This window comes from Hypanus sabinus, chromosome X1 (assembly GCF_030144855.1).
Source record: "Hypanus sabinus isolate sHypSab1 chromosome X1, sHypSab1.hap1, whole genome shotgun sequence".
Lineage (NCBI taxonomy): Eukaryota > Metazoa > Chordata > Chondrichthyes > Myliobatiformes > Dasyatidae > Hypanus > Hypanus sabinus.
In genome coordinates, this window is record NC_082738.1 from 32,465,565 (window position 1) to 32,482,978 (window position 17,414).

At 50.1% G+C, this 17,414-nt stretch overlaps 1 protein-coding gene across 1 annotated transcript in view; it reads right to left on the reverse strand.

Moving 5' to 3' along the window:
- The window catches only part of LOC132384773 (low-density lipoprotein receptor-related protein 1-like), a 337,602-nt gene that overhangs the window by 83,690 nt on the left and 236,498 nt on the right, over positions 1-17,414 (reverse strand). Inside the window, 7 exon segments of the mRNA XM_059956253.1 lie at positions 915-1,049; positions 1,375-1,506; positions 3,458-3,583; positions 8,300-8,437; positions 11,082-11,231; positions 12,680-12,774; positions 15,442-15,616. Of these exon segments, the coding sequence (XP_059812236.1) occupies positions 915-1,049; positions 1,375-1,506; positions 3,458-3,583; positions 8,300-8,437; positions 11,082-11,231; positions 12,680-12,774; positions 15,442-15,616 (951 nt within the window).

Below are 17,414 nucleotides of genomic sequence, written 5' to 3' on the forward strand. Positions count from 1 at the left end.
TAGGTGTGTGTGTGTGTGGGGGTGTGGTGTGTAGTGTGGGGGGGGGGTGTGGTGTGGTGTGTGTGTGTGGGGGGGTGGTGGGGGGGTGGTGTGTGTGTGTGGGGGGTGTGGTGTCTGTGGGGGGGGTGTGGTGTGTGTGTGTGTGAGTGGTGTGTGTGTGGGGGTGTGGTGTGTGTGTGGTGTGTGGGGGGTGTGGTGTGTGTGTGTGGGGGGGGTGTGGTGTGTGGTGTGTGTGTGTGTGTGTGTGGGGGTGTGGTGTGTGTGTGTGAGTGGTGTGTGTGTGGGGGTGTGGTGTGTGTGTGTGGGGGTGTGGTGTGTGTATGGGGGGGGTGTGGTGTGGTGTGTGTGGTGGTGTGTGTGTGGGGGTGTGGTGTGTGTGTGTGGGGGGTGTGGTGTGTGTGTGTGGTGTGGGGGTGTGGTGTGTGTGTGTGTGGTGGTGTGTGTGTGGGGGTGTGGTGTGTGTGTGTGGGGGTGTGGTGTGTGTATGGGGGGGTGTGGTGTGTGTGTGTGAGTGGTGTGTGTGTGGGGGTGTGGTGTGTGTGTGTGTGGGGGTGTGGTGTGTGGTGTGTGTGGGGGGTGTGGTGTGTGTGTGTGTGTGTGGGGGGGTGTGGTGTGTGTGTGTGAAGGTGTGGTGTGTGTGTGTGAGAGAGACTGCGTGAGTATGCATTTCAGTCTAAGTCTGTGTATGTGTGTGTGTGTAACTGTGTGGGTATGCATTTCAGTCTGTCTGTGTGAGTATGCGTGAGACTGTCTTTGAAATTGTCACTTTTGTCTGTGCGTGTGCATGCTGTTCCTCCTCCACATGCCCTCCCCCAACCGCTCATCTCACCCAGCCCTCTGGCCCTTTCGACACTCCCTGCGCTCCCTCCAGTCTGGTCCCCGAGACAACCCGCACTGCCCATTCCTCTACCCACCGGCAATCCAGTCGACAGCAATGCCTTCAACCCGTCCAATGCCGTTGGTGACCACATCTTCCCGCCAGGTCTGGTCCCGTTTGGCTCTGCTGATGGTGCTAAGACCCATGTCTACCCAGTAGATGGTGTCATTCTCTGGGTTCAGAGAGAGGAGGGAACAGAGAGAAGTCAGACCGTGGTGTTCCCAGCACTACACTCACACATTCAGTCACGGAGAACAAGGGAAGGGAGGGGGTTGGAGTGACCAGCTTTCAGTAAGTGGCCAAAGGGGTTAAACAGAGGCAAACATAGGCACAGACAGGCACGCGTATACACACACACACACAAACAGATAAATAAATATGCAAACAGAGGCACACTCAAACAATCTCTCTCTCTTGATGCACATCTCCCATCCACAAATTCCCCTTCCTTTCCACCCCCTCTCCTACATAGGATCACACCTCCCTCACACACCCACCTGCATGGAAGTCGATGCCAACGGCCAGCGAGGTGCCGGAAACAGGAACCAGGGCGTCTGACTTATCATTGGGATCCAGCGGGATTCCCCGGATACCCTCGTGGACAGAGTAGAGCAGGAACGACCCGACACCTTGGAAACACGGTGGGTGGGAGGGAAAGGTGTTACAGCCACTTGCCAAATTGCTCGCCATACCTCCAAATTAGCTCTTTGTGGGTCATGCGTTAGGGCATGCAGGCTGTTTCTGGCTGCTACTTCGAGCTGTGACCTGGACCCTTCTCACTCTTTGATGATGCATTTTAGGGCTGGTTCTTGTAAACCTTCTCTGAATTGTTCTCCTCACATTCATACAGCAGACACAGGCCTTTTGGCTCAACTACTCAACACCGACTAAAACTCTTATAAAAGCCATTCCCATTTACCTGTGCTTGACCTATAAATGAGCCTGTTCGAGAACCTCTTAAACATTGTTAATGTACCTGCCTCAACCATTTCCTCTGGACCAGCCTCTGGGTGAAGAAGCTGCCCCTCATGTTTGTTTTAAATCTTTTCTCCTCTCTCAATAAACCTGTGCCCTCTAGTTCTGGATTATCCTGTACTGGGAAACAGACTGTGTGTTCACCCTGCCTATGCCCCTCATGATTTTATACACCTCTATAAGGTCACCCCCCCAATCTCCAACACTCCAAGGAAAAAAGTCCGTGTGAATGTATAACTCTGTGTGGGTATGTGTTTCTCCCCATAACTCAGTCCTTTAAATCCTGACAAATCGTTTGAGTGCATGCACTAATTCCACCCAGACAAGTGGAGAGTGTTCTAAAGCTTCTCACTGCATCCCGGAACATTGGTTTATTACTGGAACATGTACCGAGATATAGTGAAAAATTTTGTTTTGCACACCATCCACACAGATCACTTCACCACATTCAGTAAGTCATGGACTAATACTACACAGATACAGGCACTACAGCCCAATCAGTCCAAACTGACTACAGTGCCTATCCAGCTAGCCCAAACTTTCTGCGCTTGACCCATATTGCACCAAATCCACCAAGTGCTTCTTAAATTCTACTGTTGCAGTCTACCTGCTTCATCTACGTATTCTGGCAGGTCACTCCACATGGGCTGCATGAAAAAGTTGCCCCTCAGGTCCCCTTTCAATCTTTCCGCCCTATCTCCCTATCCCCCTAGTTTTGGACTCGCCTACCCAAAAGCATATTTCAGAAATGGAATCGAGTACACCAACTTAGTATATCTACAGAGAAGGTACAGTGCAGGTAGACAATAATGTGCAAGATCAAAACGAGAGCGATTATGAGGTCAAGAGTGCAGCTTATTGTATGAGCAGACTGTTCAAATATCTGATAACAGTGAGATAGAGACTGTCCTTGAGCCTGGTGTTACGTGCTTTCAGGCTTTTGTATCTTCTGCCTGATGGAGGGGGAGAACGGAGAATGCCTGGGATGGATGCAGTCTTAGATTCCATGGAGAGAAGTATAGTTTCTCTCCGCAGCTTATTGCGGTCACAGACAGAGCAGTTGCCATACCAAGTCCCAAAGCATCCGGTTCAGATGCTTTCTGTGGTACAGTGATTAAAAATTGGTCACGTTTAAAGGGGAAATGCCGAATTTCTTTAGCCTTCTGAGGAAGTAGAGGTATGGTTTACAACCTACCAATGCAAATCGCTTTGCCACATCAGTACAAGAGAAAGGCAGAATACAGAATAAAGTGTTACAGAGGAAGTGCGGTGCAAGCAGACAATAAGGTGACAGGGCTACAATGAGGTATAATGAGAAGTAGAGAGTCACTAGCCACAGTGGGATAGGAGCTGTTCTTGAGACGAGTGGTATGAGCATACAGACCTCTGTATCTTCTGCCTGAGGGGAGGGAGGAGAAGAAGACTGCCCAGGTTAAGTGGGGCTTTTAATGATGTTGGTTGCTTTCCTGAAAATTAGTCCAATTAAACCCCATTGTGAACTCTCGCAGCCAACCAATGGCAGTGGGGAAAGAGGAACAACCCTCTCCCAAACATATCCTCCACTCGTCAACACGTTGCCGCTTCAACCCACCACAGCACACTCACCTTCACAGGAACGCTCTCCACTCCTGAGGCTGTAGCCCGCAGTACACATGCAGGACCTGGTGGTAGGAGAGTTCGGCAGGCAGAGCTGTGAGCAGTCACCGTTCTTATCGCTGCAGGGGTTCCTTCCTACAAGGGAAGAGGTCGTGCAGTTGATATCACAGCTCAAGGGGATTGGGCAGACTGAAGGCAAGATATTCAAAATCACCAGGTGTTGGGGAAGTTAAGGGGCACACTGAATGGGGATGTTGGAAATCACCGGGTGTTGGAGAGGTTAAGGGGGAGACTGAATGGGGATGTTGGAAATCACCGGGTGTTGGAGAGGTTAAGGGGGGAGACTGAATGGGGACGTTGGAAATCACCGGGTGTTGGGGAGGTTAAGGGGGAGACTGAATGGGGACGTTGGAAATCACCGGGTGTTGGGGAGGTTAAGGGGGAGACTGAATGGGGACGTTGGAAATCACCGGGTGTTGGGGAGGTTAAGGGGGAGACTGAATGGGGACGTTGGAGATCACCAGGTGTTGGAGAGGTTAAGGGGGACACTGAGTGGGGACGTTGGAAATCACCGGGTGTTGGAGAGGTTAAGGGGGACTCTGAATGGGGACGTTGGAAATCACCGGGTATTGGGGAGGTTAAGGGGGACACTGAATGGGGATAGTGTATCTTCGAGGACGTTGGAAATCACCGGGTGTTGGGGAGGGTAAAGGGGAGACTGAATGGGGATGTTGGAAATCACCGGGTGCTGGGGAGGTTAAGGGGGAGACTGAATGGGGACGTTGGAAATCACCGGGTGTTGGAGAGGTTAAGGGGGAGACTGAATGGGGACATTGGAAATCACCGGGTGTTGGGGAGGTTAAGGGGGAGACTGAATGGGGACGTTGGAAATCACCGGGTGCTGGGGAGGTTAAGGGGGACACCGAATGGGGACATTGGAGATCACCAGGTGTTGGAGAGGTTAAGGGGGACACTGAATGGGGACGTTGGAAATCACCGGGTGTTGGAGAGGTTAAGGGGGACACTGAATGGGGACGTTGGAAATCACCGGGTATTGGGGAGGTTAAGGGGGACACTGAATGGGGACGTTGGAAATCACCGGGTGTTGGAGAGGTTAAGGGGGTCACTGAATGGGGACGTTGGAAATCACCGGGTGTTGGGGAGGTTAAGGGGGAGACTGAATGGGGACATTGGAAATCACCGGGTGTTGGAGAGGTTAAGGGGGTCACTGAATGGGGACGTTGGAAATCACCGGGTGTTGGGGAGGTTAAGGGGGACACTGAATGGGGACATTGGAAATCACCGGGTGTTGGGGAGGTTAAGGGGGGGAGACTGAATGGGGACGTTGGAAATCACCGGGTGTTGGGGAGGTTAAGGGGGAGACTGAATGGGGACGTTGGAAATCACCGGGTGTTGGGGAGGTTAAGGGGGAGACTGAATGGGGAAGTTGAAAATCACCGGGTGTTGGAGAGGGTTAGGGAGACACTGAATGGGGACGTTGGAAATCACCGGGTGTTGCGGAGGTTAAGGGGGACACTGAATGGGGACGTTGGAAATCACCGGGTATTGGGGAGGTTAAGGGGGACACTGAATGGGAATAGTGCATCTTCGAGGACGTTGGAAATCACCGGGTGTTGGGGAGGTTAAAGGGGAGACTGAATGGGGATGTTGGAAATCACCGGGTGCTGGGGAGGTTAAGGGGGAGACTGAATGGGGACGTTGGAAATCACCGGGTGTTGGAGAAGTTGAGGGGGAGACTGAATGGGGACATTGGAAATCACCGGGTATTGGGGAGGTTAAGGAGAACACCGAATGGGGACATTGGAAATCACCGGGTGTTGGAGAGGTTAAGGGGGTCACTGAATGGGGACGTTGGAAATCACCGGGTGTTGGGGAGGTTAAGGGGGACACTGAATGGGGACGTTGGAAATCACCGGGTGTTGGGGAGGTTAAGGGGGGAGACTGAATGGGGACGTTGGAAATCACCGGGTGTTGGGGAGGTTAAGGGGGTGACTGAATGGGGACGTTGGAAATCACCGGGTATTGGGGAGGTTAAGGAGAACACTGAATGGGGACGTTGGAAATCACCGGGTGCTGGGGAGGTTAAAGGGGACACTGAATGGGGACATTGGAGATCACCAGGTGTTGGAGAGGTTAAGGGGGACACTGAATGGGGACGTTGGAAATCACCGGGTGTTGGGGAGGTTAAGGGGGGGAGACTGAATGGGGACGTTGGAAATCACCGGGTGTTGGGGAGGTTAAGGGGGAGACTGAATGGGGACGTTGGAAATCACCGGGTATTGGGGAGGTTAAGGAGAACACTGAATGGGGACGTTGGAAATCACCGGGTGCTGGGGAGGTTAAAGGGGACACTGAATGGGGACATTGGAGATCACCAGGTGTTGGAGAGGTTAAGGGGGACACTGAATGGGGACGTTGGAAATCACCGGGTGTTGGGGAGGTTAAGGGGGAGACTGAATGGGGATGTTGAAAATCACCGGGTGTTGGAGAGGGTTAGGGAGACACTGAATGGGGACGTTGGAAATCACCGGGTGTTGGGGAGGTTAAGGGAGACACTGAATGGGGACGTTGGAAATCACCGGGTATTGGGGAGGTTAAGGGGGACACTGAATGGGAATAGTGCATCTTCGAGGACGTTGGAAATCACCGGGTGTTGGGGAGGTTAAAGGGGAGACTGAATGGGGATGTTGGAAATCACCGGGTGTTGGAGAGGTTAAGGGGGACACTGAATGGTGACATTGGAAATCACCGGGTGTTGGGGAGGTTAAGGGGGGAGACTGAATGGGGACGTTGGAAATCACCGGGTGTTGGGGAGGTTAAGGTGGAGACTGAATGGGGACGTTGGAAATCACCGGGTGTTGGGGAGGTTAAGGGGTAGACTGAATGGGGACATAGGAAATCACCGGGTGTTGGGGAGGTTAAGGGGGACACTGAATGGGGACGTTGGAAATCACCGGGTATTGGAGAGGTTAAGGGGGACACTGAATGGGGACATTGGAAATCACCGGGTGTTGGGGAGGTTAAGGGGGGACACTGAATGGGGACATTGGAAATCACCGGGTGTTGGGGAGGTTAAGGGGGAGACTGAATGGGGACGTTGGAAATCACCGGGTGTTGGAGAGGTTAAGGGGGACACTGAATGGGGACGTTGGAAATCACCGGGTGTTGGGGAGGTTAAGGGGGACACTGAATGGGGATAGTGTATCTTCGAGGACGTTGGAAATCACCGGGTGTTGGGGAGGTTAAGGGGAGACTGAATGGGGATGTTGGAAATCACCGGGTGTTGGGGTGGTTAAGGGAAACACTGAATGGGGACGTTGGAAATCACCGGGTGTTGGAAAGGTTAAGGGGGACACTGAATGGGGACGTTGGAAATCACCGGGTGTTGGGGAGGTTAAGGGGGACACTGAATGGGGATGTTGGAAATCACCGGGTGTTGGGGAGGTTAAGGGGGACACTGAATGGGGACGTTGGAAATCACCGGGTGTTGGGGAGGTTAAGGGGGACACTGAATGGGGATGTTGGAAATCACCGGGTGTTGGGGAGGTTAAGGGGGACACTGAATGGGGACGTTGGAAATCACCGGGTGTTGGGGAGGTTAAGGGGGAGACTGAATGGGGACATTGGAAATCACCAGGTGTTGGGGATGTTGAGGGGGAGACTGAATGGGGATGTTGGAAATCACCGGGTGTTGGGGAGGTTAAGGGGGACACTGAATGGGGATGTTGGAAATTACCAGGTGCTGGGGAGGTTAAGGGAGAGACTGAATGGGGATGTTGGAAATCACCGGGTGTTGGGGAGGTTAAGGGGGAGACTGAATGGGGACATTGGAAATCACCGGGTATTGGGGAGGTTAAGGGGGAGACTGAATGGGGACGTTGGAAATCACCGGGTGTTGGGGAGGTTAAGGGGGACACTGAATGGGGATGTTGGAAATCACCAGGTGCTGGGGAGGTTAAGGGAGAGACTGAATGGGGATGTTGGAAATCACCGGGTGTTGGGGAGGTTAAGGGGGAGACTGAATGGGGACATTGGAAATCACCGGGTATTGGGGAGGTTAAGGAGAACACCGAATGGGGACATTGGAAATCACCGGGTGTTGGGGAGGTTAAGGGGGACACTGAATGGGGACATTGGAAATCACCAGGTGCTGGGGAGGTTAAGGGGGGAGACTGAATGGGGACGTTGGAAATCACCAGTGTACATGTTCACGTGCATAACCAGGGTGGTGGTGTTTCGTGGAACCACCATGGCTGAACAGTCCTTGGCACAGGTCCACCCTTCCTCCTCTATCGACTTTCCACAACCCTTGCAGCCTGCCATTCACTCTTCAGCCTCCCACATCTTTCCATCTCTTTCTCCCCTTTCCCACGCCCTACACCGTCTTCTGCCTACACACCATCTTCACTCCCCTTTCCTCTATCACTCCTTTTTCCTCTTCTTCACTCTTCTACTGTGCCCTCTGCCCCTTTGCCTCCTCCCTCACTGATTTGTATTTCGTCTTCCTCCTCCTCCCCGTCTCCCTCCTTCATTCATCACCCTCGCTCCTCCACCTCATTTCTGACTTGCCTGTACCTTCTCCCCCAACCCCTCCCTCACCAATCTGGATCTAACCACACTCCCCCCTCTGACCCCCTCACCCATCTGTATCTTTTCCCACTGCCCTAATCATCCTCCATCCCTTCACTGGTCTGGATCTCTCCCCCCCCCCCCAACCCCCCCCCCCCAGTTCCTCTCAGAATCCGCTTCCTCCCTCACCAGTCTGAATCACTACACTCCCCCTCCCAGCTCGCCAATCTGGATCTTTCCCCCGAACACCCTCCTCCTCACCGGTCTGTATCTCTTCATCGTACACCTTCATGTGCATGACCGGAGTGGTACTGTTCCGTAGAACTACAACATCAGACCCGTCCTTGGCACAGGTACCCATCTGTTCTGAGCCCTGGTCAGCCCACCACAGACGATCTCCTGAGGGCAGAGAGAAGGGGAGAGTCAGGATTCGGCAGTCCCAATGACACATGACACTCACAACTTTAACTTTCAACTTTCTCTGTTCTTTGACATTCCCCACCATTCACGGTGCATGTTCCTAATTCCCTGTTAGTCAACACTCCCTATCATTCACAGTGAGTGTCCCATCCTTGTATGCTAAGGTCTCTCGCTTCCTGAACTATTCCTTGTGAGTACCCAATAGGCTGTCCAAAGTGCATAATCTCGCACTTCTCCAAATTAACTTCCACCTGCTATCAGTCCAGGAATGTTATCAACCAAACCTTCAACACCCTGTAACTCCCCAATTCCCCCTCTGGCTCGAGAACTTAGACTAGTGGTGTTCCACAGGGAGCTGTACTGTGTCCTCTGCTGCTTTATATATAAATGACCTGGAACAAACTCAGTAGATGGGTGGGTTAGTAGGTTTGCAGACGATCCAAAGATTGGTTGTGTCGTGAACAGTGCAGAAAGCAGCATACAGGTAAGTGGCAGATATGGGGAGAGAAGTGGTAGATGAGTTTAACCCAGCCAGTTGTGAAGTATTACACCTTGAGTAGTGAAATGTCAAGAGACAGTACACAGTTAATGGCAGTACTCTTAACAGTATTGATGCACCGGGTGATCTTGGGGTCCAAGTCCAAAGCTCCCTGAAAGTGGTGATACAGGTTGACAGGATGATAAAGAAGGCATATGGCACATTTCCCTTTGTAAGTTCATGAACTGAATTCAAGAGTTGGTAAGTTATGTTTCAGCTTTATAAATCTCTGGTCAGGCCACATCTGGAGTATTGTGTTCAGTTCTGGACACCCCATTACAGGAAGGGTGTGGGGGTTTTGGAGAGGGTGCAGAAGAGATTCACCAGGATGCTGCCTGGATTAGAGGGCATGAGCTACAAGGAGAGGCCGGACAAACTTAGGTTGTTTTCTCTGGAGTGGTGGAGGCTGAGGGGAGATCTAATAAAGGTTTATAAAATTATGAGGCATTGATGGAGTCGACAGTTGGTAAGTTTTCTCACAGTCAAATTGTCTAATACTACAAGGTGAGAGAGGGCAAGTTTTTTTTTTAACACAGTGGTTCAGGACAAGGATCAGAACAGCTACTTACCTTCCACCATCCAGTTCTTGAACCAACTGACAAAACCTAATCATCACCTCAATACAGAAACGCTATGACTACAACAGAATTTGTTCTTATAAAATGTGTGTCATTTATGTTTTAGTTGTTGATGTCATGTATCTGGTGCTGTGTGTCTGAGGTGATGCTGAAAATAGGTTTTTCATTGCACCTGTGCGTACACGTACTTGTGTGTGTGACAATAAAGTTAATTTTGACCTTAACTGTTCTTGCTCCCAAACCACCCCTCCTGCTGACAACACAATGAAAGCTCTCTACTTTCTTAAGAGGTTAAGGAAGTTCAGGATGTCACTAAACACTCCCAACAATTCCTCCGGTAGCCTTCTGGTCGAGGTTGTGGCTCAGACATAGTCGTTTATATAGTTTGCTTTTTTCATGCTTAGGGATGGTATTGGGGACAAAGAGGGGAGTTAGGGTTTAGCATAGGGTTTGGGGACTAGGATGTAGGGAGCTTGAGGTTGGGCTGGAGTTTAGTCCTCCACACCATGTGCTGCATTCTGTGCCAGAAGGCCAGCAATGTAGACATGTGATGAAGGATATCTGTAGACGGATGCCAGCAGAGCAGTGTGGATGAGGGCTGGTGTACCCCACCCCCGCCTCTCAGTCAGCGAGTCCTTGATGGGTTCTGGGATCAGGGTTCCAGGCGGGCAGAAGACATGAGGGCTGGTGACCCCCTAGGTATGCAAATCAACGAGACTCTTCTCTCCTACATAGCCCTCCATTTTTCTATCATCCATGTGCATATCTTAAGTGTCCCTAGTGTATCTGCCTCTACCACCACCCTTGGCAGCACATTCCACGTACTCACCACTCTCTGACATACCCCCTATACTTTCCTCCAATCACTTTAAAATTATGGCCCTTGTATTAGCCATTTCTGCCTTGGGAATAAGTCTCTGGCTGTCCACTCAAACTGTGCCTCCTATCACTCTGTATGCCTCTATCAAGTCACCTTTCGTCCTCCTCCATTCCAGAGAGAAAAGTCCTAGCTCACTCAACCTATCTTCATAAGGCATGCTGTCTAAACCAGGCAGAATCCTGGTAAATCTCCTCTGCACCCTCTCTGAAGCTTCCACATCCTTTCTATAAATGAAGTGACTAGAAATTAGCATAATATTTCAGCTGTGGTCTGACCAGGGTTTTAGAAAGCTGCAATGTTACCTTGCAGCTCTTGAACTCAATCCCCCAACTAATGAAGGCCAACACAACATATGCCATGTTAACAACCCGATCAACCTAAACGGCAACTTTGTGAGATCTATAGCTATGGACCACAGATCCATCTGTCCGTACACAGTGTGAGGGATCCTGTCACTAACCCTGTATTGTGCCTTCAAATTCCACCTTCCGAAGTGAATCACTTCACACTTCTCCAGATTAAACTCCATCTGCTACTTCTCAGCTCAGCTCTGTATCCTGTCAAAGTCCCATTGTCACCTATGACACTATCCACAACACCGCCAACCTTCATATCATCTGCACTCACCCATTACGGCTAGAGCCGTGGCTTTGGTCAGACGACCCTGCAGACTGTCGATCACCACCAATCCACTGCCATCCAGGTTGCAGTGACTAATGGTGCCATTCTCCGAACTAATCCAGTACAGCTTCTGCTCGCTGTAGTCGATCGACAAGCCTGCAGGAGAATCAAGAGTCAGGTTTATTATCACTGATTTATATCTCGTAAAATGTGCTGTCTTGTGGCAGCATTCCAGTGCAAAGACATAAAAATTAAGTTTCAAGAAAAAAGGAAAAAAACAAATAATGTAACACAGAGTGAAGGGTGGTGATGGTGCAGGGGGATAAATATATCTGTGGGTCTAATGCGAAGGAGTCTCTCTCCCTCTATCACCTCTCATCCTTTCTCTCTTCCCCCATCCTTCACCCACCTTTTTTATCCCCTTCTCTCCCTACATCCCTTCTCCCCTCCCTCTAATTCCACCCCTCACAACTACCCCTTCTGCATTTTTACCCAATTCTTCCCCTTCCTCTCCTCTCACTCCCCCATCTTCTCGGCCTTCTCTCCCTCCATCCACTACCCTTGCCCCATCCCTCCTTCCTCCTCTCCCCCACTGTCCTTTCCTTCTCTTCCTCCTCCTTCAGCCTCCTCCTCTCTTTTCCCTTCAATCCCTCTATCTCCATCAAGCATTCTCCTCCCCCTATGTCCCTTCCTCCGCCCTCGCTTTATTTCACCCCTTCCATTCTCTCTTTCCTCTTTCTCTCTGCAAACTCCTCATCTTCCCCTCACCCACCAGCAGTGCTCTCCCAGGCCCCCACCTCCAACATGGACATCCTCTGAGCATCCTGCTGAGTCTGGGGATGGACCACATTGGCCCAGTGATGCCCACTTCCTTGACAGGGAGGGGTTCGACCTTGGCGAGTATGATGGAGACAGGGGCCCACTCATTCCCACATGGTCAGAAATGGAGATTTCCATCTTCGGGTCTACACACTCAGTATGCCTAGGAGATGGAAGGAGGGGATTTCCGGAAACTCGGAGAGTGAATCAGATGTGGTGAGGGGAACATGGTGTTGTGATTGCTCAAGCTAAGTGCCCAGCTGAGAGTGAAAGCAAAAGTGAGGGAGAGAGGTGGAAAGGGAGGGGAGGGAGAGAGAGAAGTGGGGGGAGGAAGGGAGGGAGAGTGGGGAGAGAGAGAGGGGAAGAGAGAGAGGAAGGAAAAGAGAGGGGGAGAGGCGAGTAGGGGTAAGTGGGAAAGTGGGGGGAAGGTGGGGGTGGGAAGTGGAAGAAAAGTGGGGCAAAAGTGCGGGGGAGAAGGGAGAGATGGGGGGATAAAGGCATAGAAAGCAAGAAAGTGAAAGTGAGAGGTATAGAGAGAGGAACAGAGATAGAGGGGGAAGTGAGAAGTGGGAAGAGGAAGGGAGAGGGAGAAATGGAGGGGGAAGAAATGGAAGGGGGGTAGAGTGGAGGGAGAGAGGGAGGAGGGAGAATATGGGAAGAGGTTGTGGGAGATAAAGTGGTGCTGGGGCCTGAGCTCTTGGTACCACACCACAGCTGACAGAAGGGAGAAGGGACGCTGCGCTCTCAGCCAGACAGAATGAGTCCAAACCCCACAGAGAGCTCACCCACTGGTCTCTTCTGATTGGTTAGCAGAGTCGTTCTGTTGGTGCCATCCATGTGGGCTGCGTTGATGGTGTCTCCGTCTGTCCAAAAGAGTTTACTGGGGGGTGGGGGAGCAGAGACAGGTCAAGGGTTAACTGGGATACAAACCCTTCCCAAACCTAATCAACATGTCGAAGTGAGAAATTTCTCAAGAAGCTCCAAACTCAGACCCTCGAGTCCTGGCAACATCCTTGTAAATCTTTTCTGTGCTTTTTCCAGTTTAACCATATCTTTCATACAACAGTGATCAAAACTCTACACGGTACACTAAGTGTGGCCTCACTAGCATCTTGTACAACTGTTATGTTAAATGACTTCTGTCACGTTCCCACATAAACTCTTCAGTTCCAAGGGGAAAACACCCAGCCCCTGCTTGTAACTGATGCATTCCATCCCAGCCAATGTCTTGGTGAATCTCCTCTGCACCCTCCCCTCGCGATCACGCCCTCCCTGTGGTGTGGCAACCAGAACCGCAAATAGTACCATAGTCTGACCAGAACTGTTTGAGGAGTGGTTGGACAAACTTGGTTGCTTCTTTGAGAGCGACGGAGGGTTGGGATAGGGGGGGAGACCTGATAGAAGTTTCTAACAAGATGAGAGGCAGAGGTAGACAGCCAATATATTTTTCCCCCAGCGTGGAAATGTCTAATAACAAAGGGCATCCATTTAAGATGAGAGGGGTAAGCTCAAAAGAGATGTGTTTTCTCTCCACACAGAGAATGGTGGGTGCCTGGAATTTGCTACCAGGGATGTGGAATGTTCTGCCACAGGCTGCAGTGGAGGCCAAGTCCGTGTATATTTAAGGCAGAATTTTATAGTTTCCTGATAGGTCAGGGTGTTAAAGGATATGGCAAGAAGGCAGGTGTATGGAGATGAGTGCAATTTTGGATCAGCTATGATGGGATAGCAGAAAAGACTCAATGGGCTAAATGGCCTCACTCTGCTCCTATGTCTTATGGTGTCAGAGGCATTTAGACAAGCACGTGGATATGCAGGGAATAGAAAGATATGGACAATGTGCAGGCAAAGAGATTGATTTAGTTAGGCATTTAATTACTAACTTAATTAGTTCAGCACAACATCTTGTACTATACTGTTCCATGTCAGTGGAATCCATCTGTGGTCTGACCTAGGGTCTGTAAAGTTGGAGTATGGCTTCCCTGCTTCTGTGCTCAGTGCCCTGACTGTTGAGGTCAGTGTCCCTCCTGTGTGCCTTCCTCACCACACTCTCTATCTGAGCTGCCACCTTTAGGATTGTTGGACTTGTACGTAGGGGTGTGGAGAACAAAGAGCCTTGGGGTCACACAACATAGAAGCAGGTTCTTGCACCCAAATGGTCCCCACTATCTGAATTAGTCTCATTTGCCCATGCTTAACCCATATCTTTCAAATGGTGTTAATGTACTTGACTTAAGTACTTCCTCTGGTAGCTTGTTCCATATACTGACCACCTTCTGGGTGAAAACATTGCCCCTCTGGTTTTTATTAAATCCCTTTCCCCTTTTACCTTAAACTTGTGCCCTTTAGTTCTCAATTCTCCACCCCGGGAAGAAGACTATGTATTCACCTCATGGTTGTATACACTCTTCATTTCTTTAAAAAAATATCTAGACATACCTTTACCTCATCTGTACCCCTCAGGATTTTACACATGCCTCTAATACTACATACTACACTCCAGTGAGAAAAGCCCCAACCAGCCCAAATTCCCTCCATGACTCATTCACTTGAGTCCTGGCAACATCCTCGTAAATCTCCACTACATTCTTTCCAGCTTCATTGCAACTTAACTGCAGCAGCTTCACAGGTGTATAACATCTGATGTACAATGCTCATGCCAGCTGTATTGCCCAGTGAGCAGGTCTCATCTGCCATACTTGAATCAGAGCCCTCTAATGTGTTGGCGTATGGCCAAGTGGTTAAGGCTTTGGGCTGGTGATCTGAAGGTCATTAGTTCGAGCCTCAGCCGAGGCAGTGTGTGTGTCCTTGAGCAAGGCATTTAACCACACACTGCTCCTGCACGTTTATAGCCTAGTGGTGGCGGTTGGTGCAGTATGGACAAGATAAGACAAACCTCTGTAGGTACTTCTCTAGACGGTTTTTAAACATTGTTATCAAGCCTGATTCAACTACTATTTCTGGTAGCTCAGTCCAAATACACACCAAATTCCGCATGAAGAAGTTGCCCGTCCTATCCCTTTGCCCATGAGGAGACTGTTACAGTCCACACTATTCTCTCCATCACATTGTCTAAGATGACTTCCCCACTTCTGAGTTCAATCCCCCTCACAAGAACTGGTAACACTCTGCTTTCTTGATTCCAGTTCCATGTGCACACTAGTCCTTTGTGAATCACCTATTGGGATCCCACTGCAGTCTGATGCCAAGGAGACAATAACGCCTATTTCTCAGTTCCTGCACTAATATAATGAATTTCCCACCTTGATGTCCATTTTCCAGATCTTTGCACTCCAGTTAAGGCTCTTGCATCCTGTTCAACTCCGCCAACAGGGGAGGGATAGAAGGGGAAAAGGAAAGGGGGAGGAGGGAAAGGGGAAGGTAATGGGGGAGTGGGGAAAGGGTAACGGAATGGGGGAGTGAGGGAGGGGTGGTGTGCGGTGGGGCTGAAAGGAATGGGAGAGAGTGGATGGGGGAAAGGGTGTGGGAAGGATAAAGGAGGATGTGGAAAGGATAAGGGAAGGTGGCGGAGGGGAGGCTGTCTTACCCAAGCAAGGGGTGCAGGACGAGGCAGTGGGGTTTGTCGAGTCCCTGGATCACCGCGTTCTTGAAGCTGCCATCCAGCCGTGCCACATTGATCTGCTTCTTGTTCACTCCGTAGCTGGTCCAGAAAAGGTTCCTGGACACCCAGTCGATGGCAAGGCCATGGGCATTGGGCAGGTCTGGTGGGGCAAGACAGAGAGAGAGGAAAGGAGAGTGGGACAGGAAGAAAGGGAGGGGAGAGTGTAGAGGGAGCAGGAAGGGGAGGGGCAGAGAGAGAGGATAGAGAGGGAGAGAGGTGTAGGGGTGGTGAGGTGGGATGAGGGGTGAAGAAAGAGGGGGAGGTGGGGGAAGAGAGATTAGCTGCTGCAAAATGGTAATTAACACCAAAAAGTAACAAAGGAACAGGAAAAAGCCTGTCATAGAAACATAGAAAATAGGTGCAGGAGTAGGCCATTCAGCCCTTCGAGCCTGCACCGTCATTCAGTATGATCATGGCTGATCATCCAACTCAGAACCCTGTACCTGCCTTCTCTCCATACCCCCGATCCCTTTAGCCACAAGGGCCATATCCAACTTCCTCTTAAATATAGCCAATGAACCGGCCTCAACTGTTTCCTGTGGCAGAGAATTCCACAGATTCACCACTCTCTGGGTGAAGAAGTTTTTCCTCATCTCGATCCTGAAAAGCTTCCCCTTTATCCTTAATCTGTGACCCCTCGTTCTGGACTTCCCCAACATCGGAAACAATCTTCCTGCTCCTGTCCCACCTCTCAATATGATCCTAGCTGATCTACCTCAGACCTCACCTCCTTCTCTGCCCAAGTTGCTCTCAATTCACCCTTCCCTAATCTTTCCAATATCTACCCACCTTAAGCACAATCAACTATTCAGCCTTTTCCCTCCTCAGGGGGCAGAGAATTCCAGACATTTCCCTCTCTGTGAGAGAAGTCGCACTTACACATTTCTGTGTTAAATGACCAGCCCCTTGTTTCAGACTCTCTCACTGGGAGAGATATCTCTACATCTCCCTCTCACCTTCCTTCAGGGTCAGAGACATCTGAATAAGATCTCTCTTAATCTTCTACACTCCAAAAGAATACAGACACAAACAGTCCAGCCCATCCTGATGGAATACCTTTCTCATCCTAATAATTATCATGATGAATCTCCTTTGGACTACCTTCAATGCTACCAGAAGTGTGCACAATATTCCAAGTGTGGCATCACCAACAGCCTGTATTAATGGAACACAAACCTCCCGCTTTCTTAAACTCCAACCCCTTTGCATTAAGGACCAATGTGACATTTGTCTTCTAAATTCTGCCTGCTGATTTTGGTGACCCGTGCACTATGACATCAAGTTCACAGAACACTGAACAATACAGCACAGTAGAGGCACTTCGGCCCACCATTTTTGCCAATTTATATAAACCTGCTTCACTGTCAATCTAACCCTTCCCTCCTAACCCATAACACTCTACTTTTCTTTCATCAATATGCCTATTTGAATGTCTTTTAAATGTCCCCATTGTATCAGCCTCTATCACCAAACCCAGCAGCGTGTTCCACACACCCATCACTATCTAAACAAAACTACCCATGACATCTCCCTTAAACTTTCTTCCATTCCCTTAAACAGATGTCCTCTGGTATTAGCCACTTCCACCCTGGGAAAAAGACCTGGTGGTCCATTCCATCTCTGCCTCTTATCATCCTGTACACCTCTATCAGGTCACCTTTCACCCTCCTTCACTCCAAAGAGAAAAGCTCTTGTTCACTCAACCTAATCTCATAAAACATGGTCTCTTAATCCAGACAGATTCTTGATAAACCTTCTCTGCACCCTCTCTAAAACTTCTACATCCTTCCTATAATGAGGTGACTGAACGCAACATTCTAATTGTGGCATAACCAGGGTTTTCTAGAGCTGCAACATTACCTCATGGCTCTTGAACTCAATCCCCTGACTAAAGCCAA